The 13,509-nt window shown below is 39.9% G+C and overlaps 1 protein-coding gene and 2 non-coding genes across 6 annotated transcripts in view; 2 read left to right on the top strand and 1 right to left on the bottom strand.

Annotated features, from left to right (window-relative positions):
* Positions 1-188: 188 nt before the first annotated feature.
* Positions 189-13,509, bottom strand: part of LOC139620066 (solute carrier family 26 member 6) — a 34,089-nt gene continuing 20,768 nt past the window's right edge. Inside the window, exons 14-19 of one of the 4 annotated variants that reach the window (XR_011690726.1) lie at positions 11,141-11,230; positions 10,589-10,741; positions 9,243-9,297; positions 8,808-8,928; positions 8,261-8,369; positions 189-8,151 (exon numbers count right to left, since the gene is read on the bottom strand). Coding sequence is in view for 2 of the 4 variants with exons in the window: in XM_071475223.1 (XP_071331324.1) it covers positions 8,327-8,369; positions 8,808-8,928; positions 9,243-9,297; positions 10,589-10,741; positions 11,141-11,230 (462 nt within the window). In the remaining 2 variants the exon portion in view is untranslated. Of the gene's footprint in view, positions 8,370-8,807; positions 8,933-9,242; positions 9,298-10,588; positions 10,742-11,140; positions 11,231-13,509 lie in introns of all 4 variants that reach the window. The other 3 variants (XR_011690727.1, XM_071475223.1, XM_071475224.1) reach the window with 3 other exon arrangements.
* trnar-ccu (transfer RNA arginine (anticodon CCU)) lies at positions 3,680-3,752 on the top strand. Its single transcript has one exon. It is a non-coding gene; the product is annotated as a tRNA-Arg (tRNA).
* trnar-ccu (transfer RNA arginine (anticodon CCU)) lies at positions 5,287-5,359 on the top strand. The gene has a single exon. It is a non-coding gene; the product is annotated as a tRNA-Arg (tRNA).

Genomic DNA, 13,509 nt, shown 5'->3' on the forward strand with positions numbered 1-13,509 from the left:
AACTGAGTCTCATTGTATCTTGATATGCAGTGACAATAAAGTATCTATTGTTCATGAGTTAGTATGCACACTTTTTGCCTTTTTACTGTGCCTTCTCTTGTGGTCACAATTTGTTTTACATTACACTACTAAGACATAACAAGACATGCTTTGTATCAAATTAGACACCAATATGACATAAAAAGTCATAATGAGAAGTAACAAGCTTTACTTTGTATCAAATTAGACTCTAATAAGATGGAACAAGCCATATTTTCAATCAAATTAGACAAAACTATAAATAATGTGCTCTTTATTTGACAGTAAACAAACATAAATATACTTTATTTAGATACAATACACCTATATTATGCTGTAATTAGAAACCACATATAATTACATATTAGAAGCAAAATAACTGATACTTATACACCAAAGACACTATTACACCAAGTTATACTCTAATGAGAAACCAAATAAGATACTAGACAACATTTTAAAGATCATAGACTAATAAGACATAGAATACAATGTCATATATGATCCAGTCCAAGTCCTTCCCACAACCAAGTTTCAGCGTCAGTGAACACCATAGCTGCAACCATAAAATTTGACTCATGCTGGGGGCTAAAGTCAGGGTATATCATAACACTTTTCGCCACTTGTTGTGTTATTGAATGCTAGTATTTGTCCCTCCACTTTGTACTGGGCCTCACTACATGTTGACAGAAGTGGTCAAACAGCTAAATGTAAAGCTCCCTGCCAACTGTGAGTCGAGCTAATTCTTGGTAGTGACAGCCAATTAGCTTTCAGTCTGCTACCAAAAATCTACCACAATTTGTCTGCCATGGTCAATCAGCGCTCGTATCGCTACCAAGACTTACCAAGAATTGACCAATCGCTGTCTCCAACTGCCCGGAGGCGGTCTTATGTTACCTGGCCGGTGAAAGACAACGAGAAGGACGTAATACCATTGAAGTTCTTACCAGCATTTCGAAAGTAAGTCAATATTTTATGGCTTTTGACAATATGAATACATTCGCAAATAAAAAACAAACAAAACATGTATATATAAATATGTTTTTCTTATCGAGTAACCCCTGGCTCAGTAACGTAATGACTAGCTAATAACACTAACTTTACCAGTCCCGTCACTGTAAACAGTTTGCTTTTCCGACAGTAACTTTGTGATTTCATGATAATATTAGCCTTTCTCATAGCTATGTTGGTGGAAAATGAATTTAACGTTGGTACATATGACTGACAGACTACCCTACCTGTTGATGACAGTAATACTGTAACGTTTCCGTGGTCAGTTTGTTAGCATTACTATTGCATTTTACTTTAACACATGGATAATACAAATGTTTCTTGTAAACGAGTGAATACATAGATTAGACTGTCTAATAAAGTGGTGGAAAGTACTGTACTTAAGCACAAATTTGCGACACGTGCTGTACAAGAATATAGCCATGTTATTTTATGCAGATTCAGATTATAATACAAAATAATATATACATTACTCCTCAAAGAACCAGTCTGCATAATGAACAATTTTTCTTTTAGTACTTAAAGTATATTTTGATGCTTATACTTGTGTAGTTTCATTTAAGTAAAAAAAAAGTTTTACTTAAATGAACATTTGTTCACTTGAAACACAGTACTTCCACTACTGAACTTATTTTGTGAGAGGAAGGCAGACCACTCCAGTCCGGACTCATCCACTCATCCTCTACCCCTTAATTATTAAAACCTCTTTGTGCCAGATGTGCTTAGCTGTGGTTAATGGTATATAATACTTGTGTTAGTACATATCACTCCCTTATAATGCTTTACCTCTGACTCATAGTGATTTTGAGGCTGTTGGAAAAATATACCTTGAGCATGACATAAAATCCACATTACAGTGTAACCATGAGTTAATGTAATTAAACCTGTGTCTCTGTGTTCTTTATATTTTCATTTTTTAATTTAGATGGAACCTTGCTTTAGGAGATGGCAGTCTTACAGACACAATTGAAGCAACAAAGGTGAAGGAAAGCAACAAAGGAAAGCCGTGGACGCCACCCATGTCCCCAGTGGGAGTGCTGGACAAGGCCAGAAACGCTTTAATTCAGCACCATGGAGAAACAACAAACAGGGAACACCTGCTGGGTTTCTTTGAAATCCAGTTTGGTGTTTATCATGGGCAGACCTTCGGGTGGTTGGCTGAAAATGCCTTGGGATATGCTGCTTACTTGGTGGCAGCAATGAAGAGGGACCCCACAGGAGGCAGCAAAGACTCCCAAGACCATACCCACAACAAAGCGTGTTTTAGGGAGTACATTGAGCTCTTTCCCTCTGGCAGAATTGCCATTGCCATGAAGGAAGAGCAATATGCTGAGAAAACTCCCAAGCACGCTGCCACCACCCAGCTGGCTGCACCCACTCAGCATGTTGCCACCACCCAGCTCTCTCCACCCATTCAGCATTATGTTGCCACCACCCAGCTCTCTCCACCCATTCAGCAGCATGTTGCCACCACCCAGCTCTCTCCAACCCCTAAGCACGCTGCCACCTCTTCTCTTTAATCTCTCTTGGTTAGGAGGCTGCCTAACCAGAATTTCCTGAGCAAAAGTGTACAAAGGCTGGTTTCTCCCTTCAAAGCCAAACCTTGTAAGCAAACATTTATTTTTATAACACATTTAGTTATGTTTAATATTTATTGCTGTTCACTACTCATGATGTTTATCTGTTTGTAATGCTTTTTGTTTTTTAGATTTAACCCAGGCACATACATGGCCATCACCCACCCTCACCGACCCGACGCTGTCCACTGATGCAGCTGCAGGACCCTCAGCCACCCTCACCAACCCGACGCTGTCCACTGATGCAGCTGCAGGACCCTCAGCCACCCTCACCGACCCGACGGTGTACACTGATGCAGCTGCAGGACCCTCAGCCACCCTCACCAACCCGACGGTGTACACTGAGGCGACCACAGGGCCTTCAGCCACCCTCCCCAGCCTCTCTGCGTCTGCTGAGCTAGATGACAGCACACTGCTGGCGGAGGCAATTCGGTATGAGGAAGCACAGGAGGCACAGGTGGCGTGTACGTATCTACTCATTGAAAACATACAAAACAATATTAAGTACTGCAAAGTTTGCTGCTCTGTGAGTGGTACTGGTCCTGATCATTTATTTTATTTACTTTTTAGAAATTTAACAAATTTCCTTTCCTGGGATAAGAAAGGAAAGTGAAGTAAGTTTGGATTTGTTTATTTGTGTTTATTTCTATTTCTATTTCTACTGGTGAAATTTGAACCGCCACCTGCCATGCTCCCTGTACCCAACACCGGTTTATTATTTAAATTATTACAGCTACTTAATGAGACAGGATTACCTCAACCCAAACGATGTAAATAATTAACAGTAATGATTATATTCGCATACTTGGTGCTTTTCATTACCACATATGGTCCTTAGTTTGGCTTTATTAGGCCTGCTTCACATCTGTGTATTATTTTAGTTGCTATCATACATATTTATTGGTGTAAGTGATCATAATCAGATGGAAATGAACGAGATTCGAACCAGCGAACTCTTCAACTTTTCATAACCTTTGATAGGCTAATAATTATTGAAAGCTAGTGTTTGTCCCTCCACTTTGTACCGGGCCTCACTGTATTTTGACAGAAGTGGTCAAACAGCAAAATGTAAAGCCCCAGTGGCCTAATGGATAAGGCACTGGCCTCCTAAGCCAGGGATTGTGGGTTCGAGTCCCATCTGGGGTGATTTACAGCAGAGTGGCGCAGCGGAAGCGTGCTGGGCCCATAACCCAGAGGTCGATGGATCGAAACCATCCTCTGCTAAGACTGTTTTATAGCATGGATGCTGCAAGTATAATAGCAACATCTGAAATTGCTCAAACCACCTCAGACAGTACTCAAGTCCACTTTGTCTGATTGTGCTTCTCATGCTGCGGCTTTGTACTGGAACTTCTTTTATGTCCACAGAAGTGGTCATTATAGCAACACAGCATCACTGGCCAAATAGATAAGGCGCTGGTCTCTTCAGTCTGGGTCTCTGTGAGGACCGCCGAAAGATCTTCTCCATGGCCTCCTCAAGTCCTTCCAACACCCGAGTTTTAGCGTTGGTGACCACCATATCCGCAACCGCTTTGGCCTGCTGGTACCTGTCCATAGTTTCAGGAAACCTCTGGGCCAGCCAGGCAGGAAAGGCCTCCTTCTTCAGCTTGACAGCTTCCCTCACCATCAGTGGTTTGCGTAGCATTTGGGGTAGTTTATAGTAGAGTGGCACAGCAGAAGCGTGTAGGATCCATGATCCAGAAGTTAATGGATTGAAACCATCCTCTGCTATAAGTGCCTTATATGCAGTGGGTTGCCCTTTACAGTTTCTAAAGGACATGCACCAGCTGTTTCCTATGGCATCTCCATAAAATTGGAAACCACGCCCTTATAGTTCAAACTGCAGAAACAATGCACATTTGAATTCCCATAGACCTTTAATGGAGCTATTTGTAACTTTTGCTATTGCTGTATAGTCAACATTAGCATTTACAGCTTTTTATCCGTCTAGAAGAAACAATGCAAGTTCAGTGTCAAATGTCATTCCTTTCCTCACCAAGAGCTGTCTCCAGTGGTAAAAAGCAATGATAATGTTAAATCTTGTTTTGCTTCTATTTCTATCACTTCTTTTCTTCAACTGAAGATGGCATTCTAACCATCATATGCTAATAGAGAAGGGGGTGACGCAGTATTGTTTAAAAACTGTGATAACAATGTACATTTTCAAACAGTCTCTCCACAAAAATATTAATAGTGTTTCAGTCACTTTGTTCACATTTAAGGGCCACAAACAATTGAGCAATTGATGAAGAAAGAAGGCTAGAAAGAAAAATACAATGCCCAGCTCCTCTCACCAGCACACTTCACCAACTATGGCATTAAGTGGGTGTGACTGTCACATCATCACTTATGGGAAGTTAAAAAGAAATACTTGGATACAGATCCCACATATCTGACATGCCGGGGGGAGTGAGTTTCCAATGCTATCTGACCTGGCAGTTTGGAAAAAGTGCAAATTCAACTAAAGATGCTCAGTGTAGTAAAACCAGAACTATGTGCCTATCAGATGTCTGTGGTCATGTCCGTGGTGGTGGAGTTGACCCATGCTGGTGGCTAAAGTCAGGGTATATCATAACACTTTTCCCCGTTTGTCATGTTATTGAAAGCTAGTGTTTGTCCCTCCACTTTGTACCGGGCCTCACTGTATTTTGACAGAAGTGGTCAAACAGCAAAATGTAAAGCCCCAGTGGCCTAATGGATAAGGCACTGGCCTCCTAAGCCAGGGATTGTGGGTTCGAGTCCCATCTGGGGTGATTTACAGCAGAGTGGCGCAGCGGAAGCGTGCTGGGCCCATAACCCAGAGGTCGATGGATCGAAACCATCCTCTGCTAAGACGGTTTTATAGCATGGTTGCTGCAAGTATAATAGCAACATCTGAAATGCAACATGACAAATTGATTTGTCCAAATCATTTGGCTGTTAATTCCAAGTAATACTGTCAGTAGGTAAAGCTAACATACTTACCATAGAATGAGATGGGACAGTGATATATCAACATGGAAATCTGGTAATAGCACTAGAAAAAAGTGATATTATCAGGTTGAAGCATATACAATAATTCTACCATAGAATAAGAAGCTTGATAAACATTAGAAATCATTTTCTGATATTAAGCGTAGTGTGAGCATTGTGGGACTGTTTTTTTGTTTATCTTTTGTAAAATGATGAACAAACTCTCATGAATATGTAATGTACATATACAAGTTAAGGTAATGTTAGACTAATAAAAGTAGTTAATGTCTGGTGAGGTTTGCCTGAATAAAAGTTTTACATCTCCCATCTTTTTGCTTTGGGGTTGGAACTCATTATATGTCAACAGAGCTGGTTAGAGGGGTGAATACAGAGCCCCACTGGAGCCCCTGGCCTCCTAAGCCAGGAATTGTCACTAGGGTGACTGAGAGCAGAGTGGTGCAGTGAAGGCGTGCTGGGCCTGGTGATAGATCAAAACCATTCCACAATGCTTTACTGTCTAATGAATATGTAGCTTCATTTTCTGATTTCACAGCAACTTTCTGATGCAACAACCAACATGTTTTCTCTGTCTTGATTTTGTCAGCAAACGTTTTTGAAAAACTTGTTTTAAAGGTGACATGTTGACATGTTTTCCGTATTTTCTCACTGCACTCATGGGGCTGGAGGGTTTTGGAGGGAAGACACAGAACACAAGCAGCAGAGAAGGCACAGGAGCCTGATGAAGTTTGATCCTCAGGAGACAATTGTGGGTTTTCGGTGAGGACTGGATATTAACTCCTTCAAGATCTCTGAATGTGGCCTCTGTTAAGCCCTATAGTACTTTTTCTGCATGTTTTAACTATAGTGGGAGGCTAGTTTGGCTTCCAGCGCCAGTGAAAGAAAATCATGACGACGTGCGTATTTAAACACTGCAGGAGTTAAGCAGTGGATTTCTATGAACTTTGACTTTGACTTTGATGAACTTTTCTCCTTACTAATGATATACATGGCTGGTACCAGATAACTGGTTGTTATTTATGAGGCCAATAATAGGGAGGGATCAATTATGACAAATATAGTTTAATCAGTCATCAAGTTACTCTTATCAGCAATGACTCAGCTGTAATATTGGATTTCAACACTTTTGTCAATTAATTTTTAAAGTCAGTATTGTGCGTTAAATTATTCATTTTATTTTTGACACTTACTTTGGCACTTAAGTTTTCTTGATATCTAAATCTTTTTCAGGATTTCTGGTGTAAATGGCAGCACAATTATATATTTACAGAGCATTCACTGAAGGAACCCAACTGAATGAAGGAAGGAAGCCATAAAGTCTCTGAAACACATTACAAACAGAGCTTTCTGACAAAATAAAAGCTATACATGAAAACAATTACACTTCCCGGTTTCAGTCCTTGAAATTGAGACAAATTGTGAGTCAGTGAGTCAGTGGATAATTCATTTTCATATTAAATGACAAACATATACATTAAATATATATGTTATATAGAAACTACAATGTGCAGGAAACAATAATGTCCATCCTAACATGACACAAATTATTTACTTTGTTTGACTTCATGGTTTATACTCTTAAGTTAATTCTAACATTAACCTTTAAACATTGTTGTTCCCTTTTGTTTCTTGCTAAGTACTTTTATTATTGTTCAAATCATCATATTCCCACCAACAGTAACTTATTTAGTAGACAGTAGACACATTTCCCCAAAATTCAGCCTAAAACACGCCCATTCACTTGTTAAGGTTTTAATAGTCATCTGCAAAATGTTGTCTGATGCTTATGCTGTTTCCTATATATAAGTATATAACCTATACTGTTGTTATATTCTGATTATAAATCAAGTTAGCAATAATTGTATTTGTGCTATGAAACAGTACGAAAGACTTATTTCTCTGTGCTATATATGAAAAGTACATAGTTCTTGTACAAGACAAAAAAAACTGTTGAGGATGAGGCTGCCACATATTTTTCTGCTTCTGTAATACTGTTTCCATGTCCTGCTGTAACCTGTATAAACGACTGTCATTGTTACTTAATCCAAAGTATGCAGCGCGACACAGAACAAGGATGAACTGAGATTATGATGTGACTATGAAAACAAAGCCATTTCCCATAACGGTATTAAGGTTTACGAGTCAGTGCACATATATTTTTGTTTCGCCATGTTATTGTGCAACTGTCGATCCACTGTCATCCTGGAGACAGAGCAGCAGTGTTTCACAAGAAGTTATTGCACAAGGCACTATTGGGCACTATTGTAGTGGCTGATCTGCATCATGTCTGATCCCTGCAGTTCATGTTCCTGTCTCCATGTCTCTATCAGCTATAAAAGGGAAGCCCCAGTGCCCTAATGGATAAGGAACTAGTCTCCTAAGACTTGAACCCCAGGATTTATAGGTACTAGTCCTACCTGGACTGACTGACAGCAGAGTGGTACAGCAGAAGTGAGCTGGGCCCCATAACCCAGAGGCTAATGGATCAAAATCATCCTCTAATAACAGTGTGTTATTGGCAGCTGGGTGGCCTTGATCACATCTCATAGTTGTTGACAGAAAGGTAATGGGGGAGCTAAGGAAATGTGTGAAAAGTGTAAAAGATGAGTGTTTTTCAAAGTAAAATGAAAAATAAAATGAAGCTCTGATTGTTCTGCCTGCCACATTAATGGCTGATCAGTCACCTCAGGGGTTTCTTTCTGTCCTCTTGTTGACTTCACTGTGCTGAGATTCACATTCAAAAGCAGCAGTCACACGGGAGGTTCAACATTCTCTTGGATCGGAGTTGATTTCCTGAGAAGAGACAATGACAATTTATATAAACATTAAAATATCTTGAAATTCTCTTTTAAACTTTGCCCTCCTCCTGATTTAACATTCCACGTTTGTCAGACTGTTAACGGGCTATCATCTGTTTTATTCCACAGATTCGTCTTCTCTGTCAGAACCTGGCACTTAAACTACCCACAATGCAACTTGACCTCTGCCAGTTCAGTTGGAGATTCAAATACTGAGAAGCAGGCTACTTCATTTTAAAACTGTATTTAAAAAAAGTTCCCCTTTAATGTGCCACTGTGGAAAACAGATGCATAAAAAGTAAAAACTAATTTCTAATACTGTTCTGATAAATAAGAAAAATAGCAAAATAACAACATTAATAATGATAAAACTGATTTACAAACTCATGGTCTGGTTGATTACAAATGAACGTGGATGTGAGACAGTGCATACCTCCAGAGACCTGGGCAAGGTGCTGAGGTAGCGCTGGACAGCATGGTGCACCGATGGGAAGAGACAGGACCTGGGCAGGCTGTCTGGAATACAACCCTGAGTCTGGAGCTGGGATAAAACTCTGTCTGTTCACACACAGAAAACGTTAGCATCACACACTTCACGTTTTAATTTTAAAGTTTCAAGTATTTATTTGATGCATGCTGCACAGAAGAGACACAAAGAGACTGTTTGGGTACAATCAACCTGTCTGATTGCATGTGTTATTTTATATAACGTCTTTGTGTGCGTGCGTGTGTGTGTGTGTGTGTGAGGCAGAGAGAGAGAGCGAGAGAGAGAGAGAGAGAGAGAGAGACAGACAGACAGACAGACAGACAGAAACAGAAGGCGAGTCACTTTAATTAGAGATAGGTAAGGATTACAGATGAAGCTGACCTGTGCACGCTGCCAGAAACACACCAACACCCTGGACTTCGAAGTCATCTACAACCTGATGAATGACACACACAAACACACACACACACGCATATTCAAGCATATGTTGACACAATGAGGCTGATGTGTGACTGTGTGCGTACGTGTGTGTGTGTAAATGTGCACGATTTCTTTTCTTCTTTTATGAGTAAGGTCAAAGAGTAGGAAGAGATATGTTAAAGTCCTATCAGTTCAACTGACTCATCTGTTTCCTGACAGCAATAAGAGGTGTGTGCGTGTGTGTCTGTGTTAGTCTGGTGTTATATAATAATTTCTTAGAAATGTCTTAATCAGCAGAAAGGTGTCTGTGTGAGAACAGCCAATCACTGAAGAGGTTATAATGTGCTCAAAAAAACTGCAGAATTGGCAGGTTTAGATCTGGCAGATATGGCTGATATCCATTCACACACACCTACACTGCAAAATTATTTAAACTGAGGTGAAAAAATAACTTAAGAAATCACATATTTGAAGACAGAATAACCCACTGCGTCTTCAAATCTGTGTGCTAAACCAGTGTGTTTCATTGGTTTGGTTTGATAGTCAAATGATACAACGTTAAAGTTTAAAATCCTATAAACAGGTCATAAAGGCTTTTCCATTTGATGCATTAAACATACAGTATCTTATCGGAGCCAATTTCCAAGAAAAGACAAAAATATATAAAAAGATAGGAATTATAAAAATCTAAATACTATGATGCTACGTCAAAGTTTGGACTGTGAAATAATAAGTCAAAATCATGTGATACTAAGTCAAATTATTGCCTTATGATCTCATATCTTTAACTTACTATGTCATAACTTAGTACATTATAATTCTGACTTATCAGAGTCAAAATCTTGACTGGTTATCTAATAATTTTCACTCTTGCTATCTCAAAATTTGGACTCACAGTATCATCTTCATGCATAAATTTTCATAAATTTGTTTCCCAGTGGAAAGGGCTTCCATTTTAGTAAGTCTTTTCTAGGAGAGAATATTTATCGCTCGAGTTGCATTGTGTGTCTTAAATCCCTGGTATGGATGACAGAGACAATAACAGACATCTTTTTTTGAGAGACAAAGAAAAGAGACACCACCTGCAGAAACTCAAACTTCATAGAAATATGAATGACTCAGTACTGCACTGATGATCTTTGGGTAAGTTTCGTGCAGAATGACCACACTAACTATTGCCACACACTCAAAGAAAAGTAAAGAATGAAAATAATTCACATGGTTTTGGTGATTTTAACTTTGCCAGAGTGAAACTGAAGATGTAGACCTATGTACAAATAGCATTCCAGCCAGTTCTTTATCTTCACCTTGCAAAGCGCCGCCATGGCCGCAGAGTCCACGAAGTTAACTGAGCTGAGATCGAGAACCAAGCAATGAGTGTGTGACGGTGTCTGGTTTGAGGAGGAGGAGGAGGAGGAAGGAGTAGTGTGGACTCGAGCTGGATTCTGACGACTCACTGTCTGGATGTAGTGAGGAGGAAAAAATAAAGAGGAAAAATTTAGATGTGAGAGCTTCCAGTTGCCGTGTCACAGGTACACCACCTGAGTGAATTTCTTCAAATATCTGTGTGAGATTTTTCTATTTCAACCAGAGAGATCAAAGCACAAAGGCAGCCATACACACATGTCCGGTGCATACACACACCTGTTACAATGATGGACTTCATGTGGAAGGAATGCTGCAGCTGATCTGGATTCATTCATTCTCCTAATTACAGCTACAACCTCATCAATCTACCGCTCTCACTCAAAATCATCTCTTTTTTCATTGATGCTCATCACTCACTCCTCTCTTTATTCCTCCATCTTTCCAATCATATTAATTTCTCCTTGTTTGTGTGTGTATGTGTGTGTTGGCACCTCTCTGATCTCTGTGAAGACCAGTTCAGAGTTGGCAAAGTAAATTGGACTGGAACAGGAGAGTATAGTCACCCCAGGAACTTGCTTTGCCTGTTGAAAAACAGAGACATAAGTAGACACATTACAGGATATAATTTGTCACAACAGCGACACCCTGCACAGGAGGTCAGAGTTTGCAACAGCAGTCTGGTGCACTTACAGTAACTGGCAATAGACCCAAAGCAGGTGTGTGCTGCCTTGCTCTTGCAGATCACGGGGGATCAAGAATGAAAATGCTTGACAGATACTTGACACATTGCACAGTGGGAAGTTATGCGGCAGCCATCAGTGTAACTGAGTGAGCAGAGAATCAAGTGGTGAGAACAGAGAGTGAGACGTCGACAGGAATCCACTGATGCTCAGAGCCCGGACAGATTGCCTTTGGTGACAGTTTGGTGTTTTGATGTGCGACAGATGGTGGGTTTCAGCCAGGGATTTATTTTTAGTGTGTTTTGGCTGCATGACAAAGCACGCTGACCTTCAATGGAGAATTTAATGTGTTATTTGGTGTCAGTTTACACAATGTGTGCACATAGACCTACTGAAATATTTTTGTCAGTTCAAAATCATTTCATCAACTCATTTCTTCTTAAAAATAATTTTTGACATGATTTTCAATCCTGTGAAAAAAAACTGGCAAATATCCAGATTGACACTGATCCTGCACTCTGGCACCAATCAAATTCTGCCTGTGTTGATGTGGATTTGCAGTGCCCCTGCTGCGATCTCGCAGAAATTTTTTCATGTGCGTATACGAGACAAGATGTGGAAGATTCATTACTGACCGTGTTTCACACTGATGACATTTTAGATATGCTCGACCACACCTGCTGTCGACTAAGATCATCAGCAGTGATGTAAAGTCCGTGTGATTCATCTCTAACAATCAGGAAAGCATCAGCAGAGGTGAATAATTGCCTGCTGCTGAATTGTCAGACATTACATTATTAAATTCACACAGTCATACATCATTTTGTTGTTGAACTAGACTTTAGTCTTTGGACTTTAGAGTGGAGGAAGGAGACAGTAGACTTTCATAGTGAGGTGGCAGGTTAAAATAGAACCAACAGATTGGTTTCAGCCAAGGATTTATTTTTGTTTTGACTGTGGTGTATTAAAGACCAAATATGACAGATGGGTTCAAGTAGAGAGTTGAAGGTTTTGGATTTGTGACAAAGCTGCAGTCTTTCAAAGTTAAGCTAATTGCCTGCTTGCTGAGAGTGGTACTTATTTTCTCATCCAGCTCTGGTAAGAAAAAACAACAAAAAACACTAAAATGTTTGTGGATAGACACCCTGTCACTGTACTCAGGTGTTTATATTCAATACGTGAGGTGCCTTAAGCTGCAGTTCCTCTCATGGCCACTAGAATCTGGTTTCAACCAAGTGTCAACCCACTGTGACGTCATCCATTGGTTTGTGAGCTGCTGTTTTGAAGCCTTGAGTTTGTAATTCGTCTGTCGCCATCTTGGTTTTTGAAACCAGAAGAAACCATATTTGGAGGAGAAGGTGGAGCTGAGGAGGAGTGAGGGGTGGAGCTGACCTGCTCTGTCCTCTATCCTGATTGTCAGGCAGATCGCTGTGTGTGGTACAGTCTGTCAATCACACGGTAGCCCCGCCCTAATGCATCCCCTGCTTTATGGTCTATTTTCCTCTAAATGGACCATAATGTAAAAAATGAACATCATGTTGTGTTGAAGAAGACTTGAAACTAGAGACTGAGACATAAACTCATCAGGACAATGTTTACTGAGGTAATAAATCAGTGAGAAGTAGAGATACTTTCACATAGACTTGAGTACAATCAGACTTCTTTTTACAACCAGTGGAGTCGCCCCCTGATGGTCATTAGATAGAATGCAGGTTTAAGGGACTTAAACTCCATGTACCTTATGTTTAGGTCAGTGCTAATGTCACTGGAAAAACAGAGTCAACATGTTTTTCCAAAAAAGATGAGTTCACTTCTTTTGCTATGCAAAAAATTAAAAAACTAAAAAATTTTTTCAACACCCCATAATTACAAAGTGAAACCAGACTTTTAGAAACCAAGAAATCAGGGGAGATGAGCCTTGATTAGAGGTAATCAAGAACCCGATGGTCCCTCTGGCTGAGCTCCAGAGATCCTGTGTAGAAATGAGAGAAACTTCCTGCATTCAGATAAAAACCTCATTCATATATTCAATTTTTAAAAACTAAAAAAAACCTGTTTTATCTTTACATTAATGGGATGCATCTTCTGAATATTTACAATTGTTTTGAAATCATTTCAAAAGCTGTAACACCATGTTTCTCTGCCCAGCCAGACAAAAGAACGAGGGCAGCACAAAACAG

The sequence above is a fragment of the Trachinotus anak genome, unplaced genomic scaffold, assembly GCF_046630095.1.
Source record: "Trachinotus anak isolate AG129_WGS33_773 ecotype Australia unplaced genomic scaffold, CSIRO_AGI_Tana_v1 ptg000004l, whole genome shotgun sequence".
NCBI classification, from domain to species: domain Eukaryota; kingdom Metazoa; phylum Chordata; class Actinopteri; order Carangiformes; family Carangidae; genus Trachinotus; species Trachinotus anak.